Here is a 22,668-nt window from a genome sequence, read left to right as displayed (position 1 = left end):
GAACTCGCCAATATTCGAAAAATATTAATAATATTTCAAAAGAAAACATATATTTTTATGAGTTCTCTATTAAAAGTTATTTTCCATAAATAAAATAAACATATATTAATTATAGAAAACTGCCAACCACTGACTTTCAGTAAATGACACAATCATAGACCAAAATGTGGCCTTGAGCATAACCCGTTCAACCAAATGATTGAGATAGTGACAAGTGTCCTCGGTTGGAAATTAACTATCGCACAAATATTCAAAAATATTTTAATCGAAGAAGGCAGACGACATTTTAAAGCATCGCGAGACCCAGTCCTCAGAGAAGCTCCGCAGCCAACACATCCCCAGTGTATCATAAACTCTGTAAACATTCCCCCAAAATTTGCAAATACTTGAAAACTCGTCTTCGGAATATTTAAAAGCCCCTATTTATCAGCCCACCTTCATCTGCACGATATTGGCATATAGAAAGTATATTGTAGATAATACCTCTCAGTTTCTATCCGTCAGTCTGGGTAGAAAGTACATAATAGCACATACATAAGCAAATTTCCGGGTAATAGCCACAATGTTCAGTGATACTGAGTGAAGGATCTGTCTATTATTTCTGAATTCCTGTATTTTCATTTTGAGGAAACTATTTTTTCAGTTATTCAGGAGTGTATACTTCAGAAATTATGGGAATTTTACCCAGTAAAACAATTATGCTCTTTGGCGCCTTTCAGTTCATGCTGTTGTGGTTCGATTTTCGAATTAAACAATTTCGAACGTACGATGAGGCCATCAGCACAGAATTCTACGCTCTTGATTTTGTGAGTTATATGAATGTGTTGTAGGATTGCCGAACGCTGGTATCACGCGTAGAAAAATATTTGTCTTTGGAATATACTTGGGAAATTCTGAAAAGAATTTTCCAAAGAAAATAAATTCTTCCTGAAACACGTCATGTTATAGATCTTAGAGACCATTTTTCTCTAATATTTTTAAAGCCCTTTTTCAAGTGAGGATCTTTGAAAAATATCAGGTATCAATTGAACTATAGTTAATTGTATATTACATATCGACATGTACATATTAATGAAAAAATTAAGAACTAAAGAAATGGAATTACTTCAATTCAATTAAATTTTTTATATTCTGACGCAACTCCAAATACGTAACAGAAAACGTTGAATTATTTTTGTAATGGAAGAAAGACATGAAATTTCTTCTTGAAGATGTTGATTGTTTAATCATGAGCTTCTTTATCTAAGAAAATATGTTCCACTCAAAAAGCTCTCCATCAGTGCGTGCATTTTTCAAATACCGTAGATCGGAATGGCGAACATCCAAGGATACCAGGCAGAGTGGCACAACGTCACCACAGACGATGGATACCATCTGACGTTGTTCAGAATATTGCCAAATCCCATATCTCGCAATGCCACTGAAAAAAGACGGGTAGTTTACATGGCCCATGGATTGGGGGCTACAGCAGATATTTTTGTGATATTCGGACGCGGCAGGAGCATAGGTACAACTTTCTAAAGTCCTAGTTTCTTTCTTCATATTTTTCATTAATATTTGTCCAGCTTATTCTTTCGCGGATGCTGGGTACGACGTGTGGATCGGAAATTTTCGTGGGAATTCTTACAGTCGCAAACATGAGACTTTGTCACCCGAGGATGAAGAATTCTGGAATTTTAGGTATGAGCTTTCAATTTCAGTTGTAGAATTTTTGTAAAATTTTTTTAGCCTTTTTTCAGGACTATGGCTTCACTGAAGTTTCAGGTATTTCAGAGAATTAATTATATAGAATTAATTAATATTAGAATTAATTTTCTCCTGCGTGTTCCATGAAACATTGCCCATTTAATTTATTGAATTAAAAGGACTATCTTCTCGATAGTATGGACGAATATGCACTCATGGATCTTCCAGTGCTGCTGGACTACGTATTCGAAGCGACAAAACAACCCAGAATAACATTTCTGGGTCACTCCCTGGGCACCACAACTGGCCTGATGCTCCTCTCAGCGAAGCCAGAGTACAACGCCAAATTGGACACACTGATCCTGCTTGCCCCAGTGTCCTACTGGACCAGTCACAACCCCACGAGGACCTTCATCTCCAGTTTGGCTCACTCCCTGAGGATGATGTCGCCCCGCGGAGCATACGAGTTTCAACCACAGGCTGTTGTCCTCCCCAGAATCATCAAGCATTTCTGTCTGATCAATGATTTCACGAGGGATCTGTGCTACATCCCTTATGATCTCATTCTTGGACCGAGTCGTCAGTTCAGAGTCGTAAGTGCAATTCATCAGAAAATTAATTGACAATGGAAAAGTATTTCGCGAATTTGTTGGATGTCTCTCCCCTCCTCCTCTACTTATTTGCCATAAATGGAGAACTATTCTTTGCAGGATACTGAACCGGAATTCTTCTGCTACTATCCAGCTGGGATATCTGCGAAAACTTATTATCATTATATCCAGCATGTGGATACTGGTAATTTAGTTTAGTAATTGTTGTTGAATAATTATTCCTATTATCAATATTCAGTTTAATGAGAGGCACTCATAAGTCTTCATTAATTGAATTATACTGATGAGTCATGATGAATATCTAGCAAAACTTGAATTCAATTCTAATGGGGTGTAACTTAATTTTTTAATTTTAAATTCTTAATGAATTTTTTAATGAAATATGGTCACTGAGATTCATATTCCTCGCGTATTTCAGGCACCTTTCGAAGATACAAACACGAAACTGAGGCCTTAAATCTCAATGTTTACGGAAGTGAAGAACCACCCGATTACAACGTGACGAACATCGTCACTCCAACCGTGATTTTCCACGCCCCAAATGATCCACTGTCGACAGCGGATGATGTCGAGACCCTAATCAGTAGACTACCTAGTGATACTCCATTGGTTTACGAGAGAGTTGACAGCGATGAGTTCAATCACGGTGACTTCATGCTCGCCAAGAACGCCGACAAGCTCGTGTACTCGAAATTACTGAAAATTTTGTCTCAGGCGGGATTCAGTAAACTGTGATCGCAATTTTATTTTATTTAACTTAGTGCATGCTTATGTATGTTTTAAGAAATGCTCAGAGAGCAGTGATAGAAGAGGTGAAATGGTAGTTTTAATGTTTCTACTTATATTAATGCTGTTGAACGATGTTCATGTGATCCAAGAGTGTCAGTGATAATTTTTTAAAAATAAAATTGCACATTTTTTTGAAAGTTTTTGCCGAATTGAAAACTGAAATGAAATCTCAAAAAATTATGAAAGACAGGATGATTAACGTGATAATCATATTTTTATTCCATTCATCGACATTATCATTTGATCTTCGAACGAAGTACTTTCGGAGTGACAATGAGGCCAATGGGACCAGGTTCTACGCCCTCGACTTTGTACGTTAACTAGGGAAATTAAATAATAATCGCAGAGTTGGTTGACAATTCATGGAATTTATTTTGAATAGTTGGGCCTGATTGAGAAGCATGGACGCAAGGTAGAATGGCATAATGTTACCACTGAAGATGGATACATCCTTTCGTTATTTCGAATCCCACCGAATCCTTCGCATCTCAATGAAACAGTAAAAAGTCGTGCATTTTATCTGCAACCTGGTCTGGGCGCTACTGCTGATATTTATATTTTATTTGGTCCAGGCAGAAGTCTCGGTAAAGTTTCTATCCTCTAACCGACTTTCATATTTAATAGTCTACAATATTTCTGAAGCTAGTAGGCTCGATGAGCAATGTCAAAAGAGAGAGGTCTATCAATGAATTTCTCCGAGTCTTTTTCTTACGAGGATAATTACAAAGTAGTCTACAAACACCTTTCGTCCTCACTGATTTTTACAACTTTCCCCTCAGCTTATTCGTTATCTGACGCTGGATACGATGTTTGGATCGGTAATGTGCGAGGGACTCACTACAGTCGCAGACATAAAAAATATTCAACCGATGATTCGGTCTTCTGGGACTTTAGGTATTCCAAATAGATAAATTACATCACTTTATGAGTGAATGATGATCGTTTCTGTTGACAGTATGGATGACTATGCACTTCGGGATTTACCAGCAATGTTCGATTACATAATTGCCACCACAGGACAGCCACAATTGTCCTACATCGGTCACTCCCTCGGTTCCACCCTTATTCTAATACTGCTCGCTGATAAACCAGAGTACAATTCTAAGTTAACAGTTGTCATCCATTTTGCTCCAGTCTCTTACTGGAAGACATGGAATCTCACCAGACTTCTTCTCGCAATCGTGGCTTCACTCGTGAAAATTTTGCTACCAAGAGCAAGTGAATTTCCAATTCAGAGCATTATTCCGGCCGCCATTATTCATTATTTCTGTTTGATAAACCCCATAACAATGAGAATATGTGCAATTCCATTTGAGATACTGCTGGGGGAGGATCGCGAACAATTTGACGTCGTAAGCAGCCATAGAAATATTCCAAAATATACACAATTTTCTTGTGATAAGTTTGATTGAGGGTCAATTGCCAATTTAAGTTTCCTTCCAGAACGAAGAGGCAGTATACCTATTCTGTCACTATCCAGCAGGTACTTCGGCGAAGGTAATACAACATTATGGACAGCACGTTCTATTGGGTAATCGAACAATATCTTTAATTAGGCTTGGAAAAAATTCTGACATTTCACCGAATTCCAAGTCATGAGAACAAAGTCCGTGTTGAATTTAAGCCCGATCAATCAGGCTCTATAACTTAATAACTTTGGAAGATTGACTTTATAAAAATAACTTCGACAAAAAATTATGAACGGAAATAACTTGAAACACCAAATTTACATCGCGCTACTCGAAAAATTAACTTGGAAATTATGTTACAGGGAACTTTGGACATTATAAACAGTGGGCAATAGGCTCAAATCGCGGAGCTTTCGATGAAACGGATGCTGCGGAGTACAACTTGAGCAATGTGAGAGCACCCACGATCATTTTCGAGGCACCGAACGATCCGATAGCTACTCTCGAAAATGCCGAAAATTTGATCAAAAAACTTCCTCTGGATCTCGAATTACGTTATGAAATTATTAGCTATAAAAAATTCAATCACAGGGATTTTTCCAGTGCTAGAAATGTCGAGGAAATCCTCTACAAACCCATGATAACAATTCTCGAAGAACCTCGTGGGTTTGGGAAACGAGTTGAAGATTAACTCTGTCACTGTTCAGGGTTCAAAGTATTAATGAAGATGACATTTGGATGCAACCTCCCTTTGTTCATTGAACTTATAATTGTAATTCAATTTCCTGAAAACAATACTTGCAATAATTTCAATAAAAAAGATAAACCAAACACTTCGGTTAATTAAGTAAACAATATGTTGTTTTATTGTTATAATTAACAACTAAGGCACTTTGTTACCAATATAAAAATGTACGTGACAATTAAATCCGGCCAATGAGCATATTCAAATACTGGTATAGAAAACTAACTGATTTATCACGAATAGAAAAAAAAATGAAAAAAAAAGAAAATGTTATTACACATTAATCATTAATCTCTCGAGTGTTATGTACCGTGCGTGTTGTATCTAAGGAATTAATCCATAATCGTCGTGAAGACTCTTACAATGACGTCTTTCATAACATTACGGCGATCCTAAAAAAAAAATAAACACGATTGTGTCACAACGAGAAATTATACTCATCCCCGTTGTGTTCGCCGAAAATAGTTTCGTCGTCTTGAATGAATAAAAAAAAGCGAAAATAATGATAAACAATCGAACATATAATTGAAGCAATACATTACACAAAATCCAACGAATTAATATCGAAAGTGAAGAAAAAAAAGAAAAAATTACAGAACTCGACCAAATTCATCGAGTACCTGTAATTTAATTCGAATAAACACATAAATTTTCGATGAAATATTTCCACATAATCAATCTCGTGAGTAACAACATAAATATAACATACAGTTAATGGTCTACAGCAATAATAAGGCACGTCATAGATAACGAAGATTTAGTTATCAATAGAAGTATAAAAAAAACTTCGTATCGCTCGTGTAAGGGCACATTATTTTCACGCATCTCTACCAACTTTTCATTATCAATGTCTACCGAAAAGAGGTGAGAGCCTATTGCAAAGTTAATTTTACAGTACACTTAATCGTTAGTCTCTAATCAACAAAAAGAAACGAGCAAATTATTATTCAAGAAGAGAACAAATCCTCGATTGATCACTCGTTTCTTCTTACTGCTTTCAATGAGCTGCCAACTTAACATACAAAAATTCTCGTCGATTCTGTCGAGTGAAGCAAATAAAATAGATGCTGTCAATTTTTCATAACAATTTCATCGATTTTCATTCATTTCATTGACGTGAAGAATTTTAATGTCATCTGCATCGATGTAAATTAACAAATTTTATCGTGTTCACCAATGCAATGACAATAATGGAGACAAGAGCAGCAGACAATTCCATTAATTACTTCAACTTTCATTGCCTCACTAGGCAAAAATTTCAACTATTCAATTGTCCACGTCTCCAATAGCGAGAGAAATAATTATTTCATGTCATATAAAATGTATCGAAACATTACAATCTAACAAGGCATTTTGTATAACTAACTCGTAACAATTATAGACTTTATATATAAAAAAAATATAATATTTGTATGGATATATTTACTATTTATTTCGTACGTTCACTCGACGCTTCAGACGAAAAAAAGAGAAAAAAAATGCTCGAGTTTCTTATTCAATTCAACGTCGTTTATGTAAAACAAATAAAGACGTTATTTTCGTTAGCATTAAATGGTTCTTATGGACGGTTACTGCTTATTGTTTAAAAAATGATGACTATCATCACTGAGTTTTAATCAAAAGGCGCTTAATCAAGGCATCTCTTTATTCTGCCTGTCTTTCATCACTTCAATTTAATTTTTTTTACCTTATTAATCATTAACTCTTACTCCACTCACCTGGCTCATGATTTTACTGTCTTGTAACATTGATTATTAATTGCACATTCGATTCAACGTGACTCGTGAGTCCATGAACGATTAATCTGATACGTCATGATACCAGACTTGAGCTACACTTCAATACTATATGTTCATCGTTCGACTATGATTTATTGATTATAAATTTGTGGATTTTTTTTTCAACGTGTCTCGGACTCTTTACATTTATTATTGTCATATGAGATGATTATTTACACCCTCGAAGAGAAGTTCTAAAATATATGGATCACGTTTTGTAGAAAAAATTTCGTTCTCTCGATCATTGTTTTCATTATTTTTTTAAGGCACTTGGTAATTATTTCGATTTCTTTCGAGGCTTAATACGAATTGAATGGGAATTTATGCTGTCTTGTTTGAATTGCATGCTTCAACTTGTGGAAAAGGCATTCAGTGTCGATGCCACTTAACTCGAGTGGGATGGGATCGAATTGTTGGACCATTGGGCTCGTACTACAGCCACGTCAGGACGTTCTCCGGTTTCGTGCTGCTCGGATTTATCAGGGATTGCACGTCGTCCAGGATATCACTCGATAGTTCTTCACTAAACTGGGACAAATTAGAATTACTGGATTAAAATTAAATATTGAAGTTCCTGGAGAAGAAAGAAAATTATTTTTGTATCGACTTCAATTTTAATGATAGACGGAAATGATTATTTTAATTTACGTGAATTTCTAATTTTTTTTTATGTGAGTCTTCTTCACTGAACTCAGACAAATGAAAATTACTGTAGTAAATTTAAAAATTCAAGTTCAATTCCCAAGCTCTACGTTATGAAAAATATTAAAAGACCTTCTTCGTAGAGAATGAAATTTTTCCAAAGATATTCTGTTGTCATTTATCAATCAAAATGATTGCAACAAATCAACCGACTCGATCCCCTGAAAAATGCTATCAATAAAATACCTGCAGGGTAGGCACGAGATCATCGGTAGAATCGATGTTATCGCTCAGAGTTGATATATCTGGAGTTTCCATAGGTGCCCCACCATCTGAGAAAGAAAATTAAACCACTTTTTTATCCCCACATCACGATAATAAAAATCTACACCGATACATCTGTCTATTTGCCATCCTTCACTAATAAATTTTCTTTCCAAAAGAAATACGGATTCCGTAAGGTTAATTTCATTCAAATTGAATTGAACTTCGATTGAAATTTTACTCTTAACGATTTAGTGTTTTTTTGACGTGAATTATTTCAGGAAAAAAATCCTACATGTTTTTTGTCGCGAATTTTATGTTCTACGAACAAGATCTTTTGCTATTTCATTATATTCTTTGCAAAGTGTATCGATAGTAATGATGTAAAATCAACTGCAATTTCAAATGAATATTCATTACCATTTTATATTCACCTTAAGAACGAGATTTCAGAAAATATTATTATGTAAACAGTTTAACACTCTTTATGTATGATATTCTCTTACCACTCGTGGCATCCATGTTGTCATCAATATTCGACAAAAAATCCTCAGGCGTATGTGGGAGTGAATAAGCCGAGCCGAGACCGAGACCAGAGTCAGCACTCTCCTGACGTGCGTGTTGTTCACTCATACCGGACAAAAATGGATCCATCGAGGCATCTGTGTTGCTTTGTCTCAACACCAATTCTTGCTGCAGATTAAATCATTGAAATTAGATAGAACATAAAATATGTAGAACGTATGATAAATGATGGGGCCAGACATTTGCGCTGCAATTTCAATGAAATAATGTAAAAGGAAATTATTTCAAAATAAAAAATTTGGAAATTGAGTTGGTTCTTTGCATGATTACTTTTGCTAATAAATTTAAAATATCCTTCTCAGCGATGCCTTTGTACATCACTTGCTGCTGTCATTCATGATTCAAAGTATTAAAAGCAAAGTATTAAAAAATTTCCATTTTTGAGATCTGGATTTTCAAAGTCATGATAGCATCATGCAGTCCCAAAAATTCTTGAAACTTTTCCTGACGATTTTCTCATTCAATTGAGAGGGGTATTCGAGTTATAAATGTCTAATATTTGGAACTCCTGAATTTATCTTCCCCAAGGATTCAACGGATATAAATCAAAATGCTCATGAAAATACAAACCTGTCTCATAATCTCAGCTTGCCTCTGCTTGAGCCGCTCTCGTTCCATTTGCAACGACTGAAGTCGCAATTTCTGTTGACACACCTGAATAGTTTGATTGCTCTGTAGACCAGTGGCACCAGGTGGTTGAATCCAGTTTGTGGGTAACATGGCACCGGATGTTGGTGCTCTCTGAAGATGCGTTGCTAAATAAAAAAAATGAAGGAAATTATCATTATCATATGTCCTTATCGGTCATTACCCACGAATGTGAATCGATGCTATTTCAATGATACTTTAACGTCCTTGAATTTAATTTGCGATTGAGAATGGCAAGGAAATTATTCTTGAACGCAGGTATTTATTGACTCTGTGTTAGAGAGATAAATCTTCATGGTGAAAGAGAAAAAACAAGCAAGCCGGAGCGCGTTCGATCATTTCGATTCCTCTTCATGTGCACTTTTTCTCAATGATTTCTAAATGTTTATTCTGCTCATTTTACATGGGAATATTCACTATCGATTTAGATTTAATTTTTTTTTGATTGAACATTTGACAATATATTTGTAGAAATTTTGCTGTTTTGTATTCTATCACATAAACTTACTGAACTGATTTTTTGTGTCAAGTTGCAAATTTTTGTTAAGTTACCCCAAAATTATTGTAAGAATCGTTGATAGATTTTCTAAAATCTACTTTAGACCATCACCACAAGAGAGATTATAACCACAAATACTCAGATTGCATTTCAAAAGAAAGAACAAAGAAGTGAATGAAATTTAAACGTGACTCGTTGATGAAATCTTAAAGGAAGTGAGTATTTTCCTGGACATAAACATCCGTTCGGATACTTACGAATTCTCGGATCGAACCAAGACGTCGTTCGTGTCTGATGATTGATGAAGTAAATCTCACCCTCGGGTGTGCGTGCCTGTTCCCAACCCTCGGGGAGTGGACCAAGGGCATTTGCACCAGCTCCAGTTGGTGATTTGCCATTCTCAGCCGCTGCTATTGTCGTTACATTGGCCGCCGCTGCTGTCTTACGCGGATCCTCCCATGTTGTCGTTCGTGTCAAGTGACTGAAAGACATTAAATAATTATATTTATTTTTTATATCAATTCATAATTTTTCTCATTCTTTAAGAAAAAAAAAAAAGAGTTTTATACTACTGCTAGAGGCGAATAAAGTTAATGTACAACAAAAATGGGATTTTTCAAATCACTTTTTAATCCACATCTTATTTTTTCACCAGAAAGCAATGACTTCTCAACAAAAATTTTCTCCTATCAGTGAAGACACCCTTCAGCATCGTCACTCCTGTCCTCTCATTAATACCCACATTAACAAAATCATCATCTCCCCCAGAAACAGAATCCCTGTCCCAGCATGTGGACGCATTTTGCCCGATATAGTTATAGCAATGCTGAAAATAGTTTCCATTCAAAAAGCTTTTCAGCCAAAGTGAAAGAGAAGTGAAAGAGGAACAAGTGTGAACCGCCTACGATGTTTCTTCATCAAGAGGATCAGGGGAATTTGCTACATCTGCTTTTTTTTCAGTCTTCGGAGTCAGTGGAGGGATGTGTCTGCGATCAACAACTGATTTCATATTTTTGGATCCGTGGGGATTGACAATGATCCATCCAACGGGATGAGGAGAAGAGACAGGTGGTTGAGATAAAGATGTTGATCAAGAGAAAGGAAAAAGAACGATATTCTGAGAATTGAATAAACCTTGGAGATAATGACGATAAGTTCTGCCAAATCGTTAACTAATGACCTCATCAAAAACAGGAACTTAACAATCATTTAGAGCTCATTGCAGCCTCGAAAAGTCGCAAACGTGTCTGATAGTATTAACTGAAAGAGCATTACAGGGTTTAATGAATTGTTTTTCACGTATTCTCATTCGTTTATGACGTCACACGGGGGAAGATACAAACATTCGGTTTTAGAATGACGAAGAGTGGCGCCAAACGTTATTGATGATGTCATGTGGATGTAGACAGCAGGAAAAATTTTCGGTTTAGCTTTTCAGATTTTCGTGGGGGAAATCGATTATTTTCCGGTGCTTGAGCAGTCGTTTGGATCACAAAGTCCTTCGTAATTATGTCATTAACGTGGTAATTAGGGGTTCTACGAGGAAATGTGAGAAAACATTTTTTGTAGAGAATTCAATTTCCATAAAAAATGCCTCCAGGCATTTTCTTCTCAAATTACTTATTTTCGGGGTAATTACGGTAATAACTGCACTAGCGTCGCTTATCTTTTCAACATTTGAGTGGAGGCAATATATACATTCGGAAATATACAATTAAGGCAATTATGCGGTCATATTTTCTCACTCTTGATATAAAAATGATAAGAAAAATTAATTTACGATTGCTCTCATCAATTTTTTGCGAAAGACACATTGATTTGCATTGTTCAGCGATTGGATGAATCACAAAGTCTTTGTTAATTGTGTGATTATTCTGGTAACGAGTAGTTTCACGAAAAAAATTCAGATTTCTTTTGGTAGACAATTAAATCCCCCATGAAAATTTCTTGGAAGATTTTCGTGTAAAATCTCTGATTTTTGAGGTAACAACACTCGTATCTAGACTCGGGCTCATCTACTACACACCACCTGCAATGGGCTACCCAACTCTCCTCAAGTTCAATGTAAAAATAATGATAAAAATTAATCATCTTCATTTCTCGACGGATATTACGTGCACGAGAGTTCATTCATCTCGAATTTCGGACCGACATGAAAAAAAAACACAGGAAATTTTTTTTTAGTGAACAAATGAAAACATCAGTGACTCCCCGCCGACGCTAGACCCGACGATGATCCATACGTCTTTTGGTCGTGACGGTGTTGTTTCTCGTCGTATACCCAAAGCATGCGTGTAGAGTTATCCCGCAATTTAGAGAGACGTTTGCCCCGTGAGTCTATTTACGAGTTGTTCGGCGCCGTGATGTCCGGAGTAAAAATACATTGGGATTTTAAAGTCCCTCTTTCTCTCACACTCTTCATTGCGTGGATCACGGATAAAATGGTCTATGTATTCGCCCCTTTTGCTGGTCTCACAAACCGCACGCTGATGTTAATGGAAACGGGAGAAACGTGAAAACCGCACCCTTAAATTTTTTCAAGAATTCTTCACAATGTTCAAATAAAATACCGTTTCTGTGCATTTATCTCGAAAACTGTGGAGTTTACGAGAAAATGTCAAAAGAAATTTTCTGTGGAGAATTGAATTCTCAACAAAAAATGATTCGTGACATTTTTTGATAGAATCACTTGATCCTGAGATAATTCCAAGAGACATATCAGGTTTTTTCGGGCGAAATTCGCATATCTTAATGGTGAAATTTATTAGATTATTCATTCAGGTTCTGAGGATTAATTAGATGTCGTGAGGAAGCCCTAAAATTCGTGACCCTACAGTGATAATACCGACGTCTTCTCGTCGGCATATTCTGTATTTACTTGGCTACTCGCAATCTGACGTTCTTTGGACGACTGCCAGACGACGAGACGCGGCCCCGACACAGCACTCCCGGACAAATCGACGAAAGGAGGCTCGTCGAACGACGTGATCTTCCTGAATTTTTAATTTCCCCGATTTTTTTTATAACCGAATGAATGATATTACCAGAGTGACGCACTGACTAATTGCACTCTTGGGGAATTAATTCGTTAATTTGGAGAAGTCGGGGAGTGGAACTGAGATGGAGGGGTTCAAGAGGTCTAGCAATTCATAGATCTCGGGTATTTTTAGACGAGAGTTTATGTGAATTATTTTAAAGAGTAATGAGAGTTGAACATTTCAGTGTAGTCTTGCGGGAGAACTGGGCTTTTTCTTACGATTTTCTCTGTGCTTTTTCGTCCATAATATTTATAATATTTGTTCAATTTTGAAAAAAAATACAATATAGCTTGGGAACCAACAAATAACGAAATGGAGCTTGACGAGAAAATTTTTGGACGATTTCAAAGATTGAAAATAATTTAAAGAGATTCTTTAAAAATAATTCTAGAGCTATAGAGCCATTTCTTAGTAGAATCCACTCGTTGATTTCTTAAAAGCAAAACCTGCTCTACATCTAGAAAACATTTTTAGACTATCATTCGAAAATATCGAAAAAAAATCCGATTACGGTAGGGTAAAGTTCCTCCGGATTTCTGGACAATTTTCACAAAATTCCAGGAAAAATTCACATTTAATTTGTCCCCGAATATCTCCCCACAATTAGTGAACCAATGTCTCATTCGATTGATTAATGAACATGAAACATCAATCATTAAACGAGCAATTAATTATTCAACTAGCTGATGACTAAATTATGTAATTCAAACAGTTATTGCCTTCATACGTGGACTGAATAAATTACTTCAAATTTTTTTCGATAATTCCTAGACTGACTTTACGGTGGCATTGTCTTGAGACATACTTGACAATAATTTCGCTACCAAAGCGATTATTCGCCCGATTAAAGAATAATCTCACCATCGCCCCGATAAAATAACCAATCAGATCACCATCGGGAGGTACAGGGGCTCATGTAAGCACAGATAAGGCCCACCGGAAATTGTACAACACTTATTTACCCGCCCCATTAAATTCATGTAGACTGAAAAACCTTGTGATGTCGTGAATGACAGTCAGTTCGCTGTGTACACAATTCATAAGAGAGAAATAAAAATACTAGTGGCCTTAAGCACTCGCTTGTACGTGTGTAGTCACGTAGGGCTTATCTCACAGGGGGTGAGAGGGGGGAGCAAGATAGCTATGAATTTTCCAGGCAGGTTTTAAAATCCGTACCGTTACGCCAAAGTGGGACTTTGATATTTTACCTCTCGAAGTATAAAAGCCATTAGCAATTCGTAAATTATTTTTTTTTTTATCCAAGAATTCCAAGAGATTATTCCTCGGGTTTGCTTTTTAATTTTTGAATTAAAAATTATATTTTTCGTAATTAACAAGTAGTTTTATGAATGCAAAATTCAATCACATTTGCATACTCCAGTAAGATGTTTTTTTCTGCATAATTGAAGAATAATTTTTTTATTTTCTGCTTTACTTTTCTACTCGAATGAATGACGTTATTAATGTGACGCCCTGAGTAATTGCACTCTCGGGCATTAATCCGTTAATTCGGAGGGGCCGGGGGAGGAAGGCGAGTTGGAGAGGTTCAAGAGGTCTAGCGATTCATAGATCTGAGATATTTTTAGACGAGAGTTTATGTGAATTATTTTTAAAACAAATAAGAATTATAAAATTAGCGGAAAATTATTCTATGGAAAGTGGGTCTTCTTATGTATAAACTGTCTTGAGTATTGTTATTTCCGGAATGTCCACTAGATTGACAGTGGGGCTCCTTACATATGACAAATTAATCAATAAATGTATTCATGACAAACAAAATCTATGAGAATTAAAATTAAAAATCATTGTAAGAGAAATAAAAAATACGAATATTCCATTTATCGCACTTCACCGCGGAATTTTTTCCTCGTCGAATTCCACCGATCAAACTGTCAAAGAAGAGTCATTTTACTCATTGTTTAATGGAAAGATAAACCTGTTGAGTGATTACTTGTGCCTGTCGTTTACATAGTTACCGTAACAAAATTGAAAATTTTCCATTAGAATTGTTTCCCCACAAAACAAAATTGACTTTAACTTGTGGCAGCTTCAGTGTGGAATTTCTCCCGTCGTTTCTCAGGTTCTAAATTTCGAGACATCAGCATATAATTAAAGCCATCTAATCTCCACGATTAGACGTGAAAATACGTTTTTACGACGTGCACGCCAATTCCCGCAATAATATTCATTTATTGAAGTTTTTTTCCATTAGGAATTCACTTGAATTTTTCTCGGGTTTTGGAAAATATTCTTTAGGAAATTAATAAACTCATATTTATTCCAAGGAAATGGGCTTTACAACGCGCAGTTAATAATTCATTATTCCCCAGAAGCTTCAGGAAATGATTACACCTGCTGTTAAAAAAACGAACATTAGGAAATAATTGAAAAATTATGAATATTTTTCACGAGTCAAACGTAGCGATATGGTTTTACAACGTACGCGTCATTCTAGATAATAATATTTTTATCTATAATTGTATGCTCACTTACTTGTATAGACATTATATTTTATATTTATATTATATATTTTTTTAATTGGACATTCTTTATTTGCATTTCCCGGAATATTTTTTGACTAATCATTGAATTGGTATTTATATCAATAAAATTCATCTTACTAAATTAGAAAGACAGAATATTTTTTACAATAATTCATTATCTTTCGCTCATCATTAATTTTATTTCTCAATTTGAAAATTTTTATTTGATTATTTGCTACTTTATTCACGAATATTATGGTAGAAGTGAATGAGTTCATGGTTATTAGAATAATTTAATGATAATGAATGAGTTAATGATTTTTGAAAAGTCGGAAGAAAGTTGACAAAAAAAATTGAAAAAATGTGAATATTTCTTACGACAACACGTTAAGATACGTTTTTACAAATGCACGTCACAAAAAAAAATTAAATAGTGGTCATATATTTATTTATTTAGTTTGTAAAAATTTTTAGGTGCAAAACTGGTGTGACAAAGTCCACTAAGAATTTTTTCCTCCGCCGTAAGAAATTGTGTCGTTGAGTGCGAATACCTGAGTGGTAATTTTCCAATAACTGATAATTCCTCTCCCTCATTTTTTTCATAATTCATCAGTGAAGTGGTAGAACGTGTTCTCCAGTGAATTCTTTAACCACTCATTCCCATATTTTTATTTTGCTTCATTTTATAATGAATATTTTATGAATAAATTCCTTCGCTGGGTAAAAAAATGCATATCGAAGAAAATATCAATATTTTAGACGGATAAACATCGTCGTATGTAAAATAGATTTACCAATATATCAGGCTGAAAAATATCGATTTAAAAAAATCAATCATCGAACCACGGTGGATCGATCTCTCGAAATATCGATGTCATATTCAAAATTCTTATCGCATCGGCCTTTTCGCCGCATCCTTTCCCCAAAATTAATAATCATCAATTGTCAATGGCATTATATTTATTCTCTTTTAACAGTTACATGCCTAGCCGGAAGTTAACTGCAAAGAATAGTGTAGGAAGGAAGTTGCGTGCCTGCTGAGCGCAACGAGCCGGCACGAGACTCTTTCAATTCAGTACAAAAGCTACAAGAACTCACGAAACAACAAAACCCTCGTGATCAACGTGAAAATCGCAATTATTCCCCTAAAAACCTGTGAAAACAAATGGTAACATACTTATTTTCACGTAAAAATTTTCATTTAAGCTTCATGTGACCGTAAATTTGTCACTACATTTAATTCACAAATTTTATACTCGAGAATCAATAACAGCCATTTTAAAAAATAATGCATGAATTGAATTTAAATTTGTCTTGACAAATAGGACGCAGCATAACATCATAATTTCCCGATCTCTATAAAACCAACGCTAGCATTGATAACACGAGAACAATTGCCCTCGAGCAGTAACAAAACCACCAATGGTTTTTCAACATCAAAAAAATAAATTTTTCTCTCTTCTTTTTCATTGGGAAAACGACATAAAAATAAAACTGGAAACGACCGGTAATGTGAGTAATTAACACGAAGACTATGAATATTCATGGTCCACTTCTCTGGCTGGCTTATCGTCCAGCATAACTGTTAAGACTAAGAACCAGAGTCGATTGGCAATTCCGCTGCGAGTTGTATATATTTTTTTTTTCAAAATTCTCTCAACTACATCATTCATTTCGATCAAACATTACGGAGAATTCGAAGTGCCACTTCAGCATGAAAGAACGCCTGTTAGTCTGGCAATTTGGTCACTGTAAAGGGACAAATATCGAATACGGAAATGCATTTTTTAAATAAAATTCGATGAAGTTGATAGACAGCCATTCGCGATTTTTCGAAGGACGTTTGAGTGAAAGTATCCAGTGCGAAATAGCCATTCGGCTCGGTTGGTAACGAATTCCGAAGTGATATTGTGTCGTTTCTAAAGGAAAAATTTTTGATGTCGTGGAAAAAATAACGCGTTTATAATATATTTCCTTACGAGTGCGGAAAAAACTGATTTGACGCGTGGGAAAGTTATAGCACGAGCAGACGCGAAATGAGATAATCCGAGGAGCCAAAAATTTTATTGGGAGGTTTATAGCACCAACTGAAGACGAGTGATATAATCCCACGGCCCAAAAAATATCTCCCAGGGACTTGCTTTCTCGTATAGCTTGACAAAGTCGTCCATTTCGTTACGAGTGCGAAAAGGACTCGAAACGGAGGGGGCTTTACGATGCCAAAATGCATGAAAATGTCGTGGAAATTTCGTGATTATCAAAAATTTACATATTTTCAACTGCGATTTTTCCAAATAATTTTCTGCCAATGTATCATCGATAAAAAAAACCCGTCGGGACGTTCACCTCATGCCCCAAAAAATTAATTCCCGTGGAAAAGTCATTGAAACGAATTCCCATGCTCTATCACTTCTGGTCCTGCGCACGAAAGCCGTTACTCATTTTTCTGAGAACAGAAATTTGGAAAATTCGTGGGATCCAAGGGAAGAGAGTGCGCCTCGTCGGATAAAAAAAAAACGAGGATGAAACTCAAAAACTCCCACAGAATAATAGAAGTGAAACGAAAAAAATCCTTCGAGACAACCCTCACCACTCTCACGCTTTCAGTTCCAGGTATAGAGTCCTTGGGGCCTCAGGTGGAAAAGAAAAAAAAACAAGGACACGAGATTCAAAAGAGATGCAGGCCGGAGAGAAACGGCTTCCAGTGCTCTGCTTCGTTTCGAGTTAGAAGAAAAAATAAATAAAATGGTTGACGAGTGGGGGAGGGAGTTAACCTGTACAATATCTCTCTTCTTTTATCTTATTTGCTCTTCGTCGGTTACGTGGTGGGTCTTCTCAAGGTTGTGTCAGGTGAACACGAGTGGATTTTTCGTCTCCATTCAGGAAAATAAAATATTCCATTGAAAATTCATTGAGACTTCACTTTTCAAAGAATACCGAGGCTTCCCAAAAACACCACAGCTATTTTAACTGGAGAGCCCGGAACATTTCTGTTTCAAAACCACTGACCACATCTTAGTTTTTAATTTGACAGCGACTATTCACACTGGATTGTAAATTTTAATTAATTGACAATTGAAATTTACACCCTCAGCCGAGCGAAATTTCTGAGAAAAATTCTATTATCACAATTCTATTATCATTTGCTCCACTGTAATCATTTTTCGAATTGTAGTAAAAAGTATATTCTCATTGTTTCCAGAGCTCGTCCTAGAATTTTATTAAAAAATTTCTCTCTATAAACCACTTAAAATTCTAGAATGTTCCTGAATCTCCAATGAACCCTGAAATTTCATTTCACCGCCCCGACCATTAATACTCAACTATCAATGAAATCTCATTTGTTTCCTACAGTAAACCATAATTAATTACGATACATCACAACTGCTGACTTATGATTATCATAATGAGTAATTCTGTTCCCGTACTCGCACTAGATTTTCTCGCAAATATCTCCACCTGAATGGGCAATATTTATCAATTAATCCACGTCTCCAAGAAATTGAAGAATTAAATTTCTCGATCCAAAGGCGCGATTTACAAACATCGGAAGTTCCCGTGGGTGTCGTATTTCCCGTTGAATCACAGTCTCGACGTGTGAGGAGAAGGAGGGCGGGGGGGAGGTCTTCACCGAAAGAAGCAGCAAAGCTTGAAAAAAAAAAGGAACGAAGGCATCAGGTGGGTGTACATAATGTACAATGCATTTGGGGTTGTACGTGTAAGCACTGAGAGGGGAAGGAACTCGTCGTGGGTTTCCCACGACAGGTGACACGTGGGAATAAAACCTGGCGTGGGGCGCCACACACAGGTGAATCTCTGACTAAACTGTAGGGAAATCACCGGTGAGAATGAGGGGGAGAAGAAGATCCTGTAAAGAAGCCCCGTACCCTCTCAACATTGACGATTGAATTGTGGTGGTGTGTGTACGAGAGAGACAGCACGTTTTGTGGTGCTTTGAACGGGCCGGGGTGAGGAGGGGAGGCGGCGTCGGTAGTCAGGTGGAAGGGGCACCCTGAGTTTAAGATGGTGTCTTTGGGGCGACTACGTCACACCTGATGCTACTCACCATCTTCTTCTGGCGAGGGACATGGGTGTTGAGAAAATTTGAATGATTTTTTTCTTCAAAATTTTTGAGGAAAAAATTACCGGAAAACAGCGGAGACATTTTTCCTTCTGTCCATTGGGGGAAAAAAGTTTTTCCTCGTGTAATGTACAAGGGTGGGGCAAAATGAAGTCATCATTTTTCATGAAATTCTAATGACTCCGTAAATTTGTGATGAAATAGATTATGTCAAGTTTGGAAAGTAGAATTCTTACAGTTTGTAATGATTGTACGCTGTACGCAAGTGATTTATGTCTTCTTGAGTCCCAGATATTAAAATTACCAGCCCATTATGCCCCACAATAGTCCTCAAAAAAGGAGCAGACCCTTCTTCAGATGATGTACTACAAAATTGAAGAACTGCGAAACCATAAGCAGCAAGGGCTTTGTTATTATTCCGTTAATAATTTTGTGTAATATTTAATAAATTAAATATTCATTTTGAGAAGAGACTATCGGAAATGCTGTAATTCAGCACAATTTCTAAGATTTTCAATCCATTCCGTTTATTCTCCAGTTTTAAAGGAATATCCCTGCAATCCCAGCAGATATCGAAATATTTATAAATCTTCTTTGAAAGCCCTAGATTTTCCCTATAGAAAATATTTTGCCGATGCTTTTGTTGTCCCTCTCAGACTGGCATTGCCGTCCTCATGAACACACTCACCGCTCCTCGACTGAAATGCCAAAAAGAAAATGATAAAAAGAAAAACTCACTTGAGAAAATAAACCTGTCCCTCAGGTGTGCGTGCCTGCTCCCATCCATGTGGCAGTGGTCCCAAATCATCAACAGTGCTAATAACATCGTAACTCCTCTGCTTCTGATGATGCACATGTCTCGCATGAGGCTGTGGTGCATGCTGGGTTGCCTGTTGTGCAGCAGCATAAGTCTGCTGCAACGATGCTGGACTACTGTGGGCCCTTGGATGTGCAACAGTGAGTCCTGCTGGTACACTAGTCTGATTAGCTGTACTATTGCCATTACTATTACCACTCGGTGTTGTATTACCAGGACCACTGTTGCTTATTATCGTACCAAATGCCGAGTCCGCTGAATTTTCACGTGAATGCGATATAGATGGGCTTTTACTTCCGGTTGACGGTGGATTGAAAAATGAATCAGGTAGATTGCGCATGCGAAGTGGCACCTGAAGTGGACGCTTTGAATCCGGCTTCAAAACACTGTCGAAGAGAGCCTGAAGATCAGACTCGGAATTCTGATCAATTCTCACCACCAAATTGCCCTTCGACAGCTGATCAACGTCTGGATTAAGCGCCATTTTCCCACGTTATATTATTTATTGCTCCTCCTCCAATTGTCCAATAATTGTCGATTATTTAATCCCAAAATGTGGCCAAATGAATCGACGAATATCCCTCAGTAACGGTAATATTGTCGGGGAAAAATGACGAAATTTTGATGAACGATTAACCGATTACTTCCAAAACTACAAGTCGACAAGTCTAGTAAACTCGTAATTTACGTTTTGCGATCGTACTTACTGTACACCGGGCACTCACTCGTATTGTACCATGTGGTACGTAAATATACGTACCTCAGCGACTCTACAGTCTTATCCACTCTCTCAATTCCCTCGTTTTTACAATAAATAAACCCGTCTCAGTTGCACCCGCTTGTATACGGCATTCAGTGTCTCTCGGACAGACTGGTCTTCACTGTCTCACTCTTATTATTTTTCTTTTTTCTTCCAACTGGTGGTGCTGCCCAGTCGCGTCACTAGCCCCACGATACACCTCCCGTAACTCTTTTATCGCTCTCTCTCTCTCCTCTCCCTCGCTCTTGTATTTTCCTTTTGTTTGTATTTTTCCGAGTCCGCAATTTCAACTTTACGTCTTCTCCCTGGCATTCACTAGTCAACTTAGTTATTCGCCCAATCAATTGTTCGTTAAGTCTACCAATAGTTAAATTTTAATCTTACGTTTCAATCATTTCTCCAGTGACCATCACTTCAGGGGTAGTTGAAAATTATCATTCCTATTTAGTTGATAATTTTATATTGTTATTGGCAATGGTATTTCACCTCCCCCACCATCACACCCGAGTGTGTACGGTTTTCCGGGTCTTGCAGCACACCTCGTAGTTATGATACCACTTTGAAATGTTAGAGTAGGGGAGAGCCAGGGGGGGGGGCTTATTTTCTCTCCCCCCACTTGAGTTATTATACGTGTCAACCACTTTCAAGAACCACTCCTCGGGGTGCAATGATAATTCACTGATTTTTCACGTTAGCAGTCATCATTCATCCGCATTTGTTTGTAATGTTTTTTTTTTTAATCTCCGGATTCTTGAGTTGCGTACTGACACTGCCGAGAGGCCGGACGTTGGAAAAAAAAAAAACTCACTTCGTAGAAGTCCGGAGAACGGGCGGAGAGAAGAGCCTCCACTGCCACTTTATTTTCTTTTCTCTCGTCTATTGAAATGACTCCTCATTCGCTATTCGTTCATTCGTTTATAATTTTGTTTATTTATTTAATTCTAATTAAATTGACTATGTGGGGGGTTGTTAAACTTTCGGTGGAGCTTTTTTATAAGGGAAGCTGGTGTGTTGTTTTTTTTTTTAATGAGACAGACACTTGGACTGGACGGAGAGTTGATGAGAAAAAGACAAGAGGGACTGTTGCCGGAGTGGGCTCCCTAATACCACGCAGGCACCCAAGGCACCGAGCAAGCCACTGGCGGCGATCGGCAAGACGGCTTAACCACACCGCACCGCTCTTCGGCTCTTGCCCGTAGTTGTACCGCACCGTTCTTAGTTTTCCCCCCCGTTAACCCCCACCGGCCCCTCCCACGGTCAACCAACCAACCGACAACAACTCCATGCATGCTTCTACTTGTTTTATTCTCCATCTTTTTCGCTTTGTGAAACACCAAAAGGTGAGGCTGGTTGGTGGCCTGTTGCTCTTGGAGTGGAGGGGGACCGCGGCGTGGGGGACAGGGACCGATGGTTTCGCGGGGGGCAAAGTAGAGTTTTGGCGGTTTGAGAGGGTCAAGGCGAGTTTACAAATGGAGATAACACTGATTGAATTTTGATTTAAAATTTTTTTTTGTAATGAAGTGAAGATTTAGCACAGGCCACTTTGCGTGTTTTGTCATTAGGACGGTAAACCGCGGTTTTCAGGCCCAGTAACATAAAATAGCGTATGTTGGAGTCACAGGGGATTCTTTGGTTATACTCATGTGGTTAAGACATATTCGTGAGGTGATAGTTTTATAGCCTGATGAGATAATGTACTATTTTTTGAATGATTTTTCTGATTACATTTTTAGGGGTATCAGGGACTTTATGGGGAGCGAGAGGAGGATAACGTTAATCAGGATTATGCTGATAGGGAATATAAACTGGGGTTAATTATAAAAATGGAGATTG

At 37.1% G+C, this 22,668-nt stretch overlaps 2 protein-coding genes and 1 long non-coding RNA gene across 8 annotated transcripts; 2 read left to right on the top strand and 1 right to left on the bottom strand.

Moving 5' to 3' along the window:
- Positions 1-27: 27 nt before the first annotated feature.
- LOC135162518 (lipase 3-like) lies at positions 28-5,648 on the top strand. 3 transcript variants are annotated; one of them, XM_064121105.1, is made up of 8 exons: positions 28-465; positions 644-806; positions 1,306-1,507; positions 1,566-1,680; positions 1,883-2,279; positions 2,397-2,481; positions 2,716-3,397; positions 3,469-3,604. In XM_064121105.1, the coding sequence occupies exons 2-7, from the start codon at positions 672-674 to the stop codon at positions 3,030-3,032; spliced, it is 1,251 nt and encodes a 416-aa protein (XP_063977175.1). In that variant the 5' UTR covers positions 28-465; positions 644-671; the 3' UTR covers positions 3,033-3,397; positions 3,469-3,604. The 3 variants fall into 3 exon arrangements, with proteins under 3 accessions (XP_063977175.1, XP_063977174.1, XP_063977173.1); XM_064121104.1 differs by having other exon boundaries at positions 465-550; XM_064121103.1 differs by lacking the exons at positions 28-465; positions 644-806; positions 1,306-1,507; ... (1 more) ...; positions 1,883-2,279; positions 2,397-2,481 and adding exons at positions 3,866-3,980; positions 4,042-4,438; positions 4,530-4,617; positions 4,858-5,648 and having other exon boundaries at positions 3,029-3,397; positions 3,469-3,670.
- Positions 5,649-5,740: 92 nt separating this feature from the next.
- LOC135162516 (transcriptional coactivator YAP1-A) lies at positions 5,741-22,024 on the bottom strand. 4 transcript variants are annotated; one of them, XM_064121099.1, is made up of 6 exons: positions 19,997-22,024; positions 9,914-10,137; positions 9,080-9,264; positions 8,431-8,617; positions 7,907-7,992; positions 5,741-7,565 (listed from the first exon to the last, which is right to left on the bottom strand). In XM_064121099.1, the coding sequence occupies exons 1-6, from the start codon at positions 20,557-20,559 to the stop codon at positions 7,563-7,565; spliced, it is 1,248 nt and encodes a 415-aa protein (XP_063977169.1). In that variant the 5' UTR covers positions 20,560-22,024; the 3' UTR covers positions 5,741-7,562. The 4 variants fall into 4 exon arrangements, with proteins under 4 accessions (XP_063977169.1, XP_063977168.1, XP_063977167.1 ...); XM_064121098.1 differs by having other exon boundaries at positions 5,741-7,541; XM_064121097.1 differs by having other exon boundaries at positions 5,741-7,546; positions 19,997-22,023.
- LOC135162544 (uncharacterized) lies at positions 15,668-18,088 on the top strand. The gene is made up of 3 exons (XR_010298984.1): positions 15,668-15,735; positions 16,155-16,345; positions 17,785-18,088. It is a non-coding gene; the product is annotated as an uncharacterized LOC135162544 (long non-coding RNA).
- Positions 22,025-22,668: the final 644 nt, after the last annotated feature.

The sequence above is a fragment of the Diachasmimorpha longicaudata genome, chromosome 5, assembly GCF_034640455.1.
Source record: "Diachasmimorpha longicaudata isolate KC_UGA_2023 chromosome 5, iyDiaLong2, whole genome shotgun sequence".
NCBI classification, from domain to species: Eukaryota; Metazoa; Arthropoda; class Insecta; order Hymenoptera; family Braconidae; genus Diachasmimorpha; species Diachasmimorpha longicaudata.
This window is presented reverse-complemented; position numbering and strand designations above follow the sequence as displayed.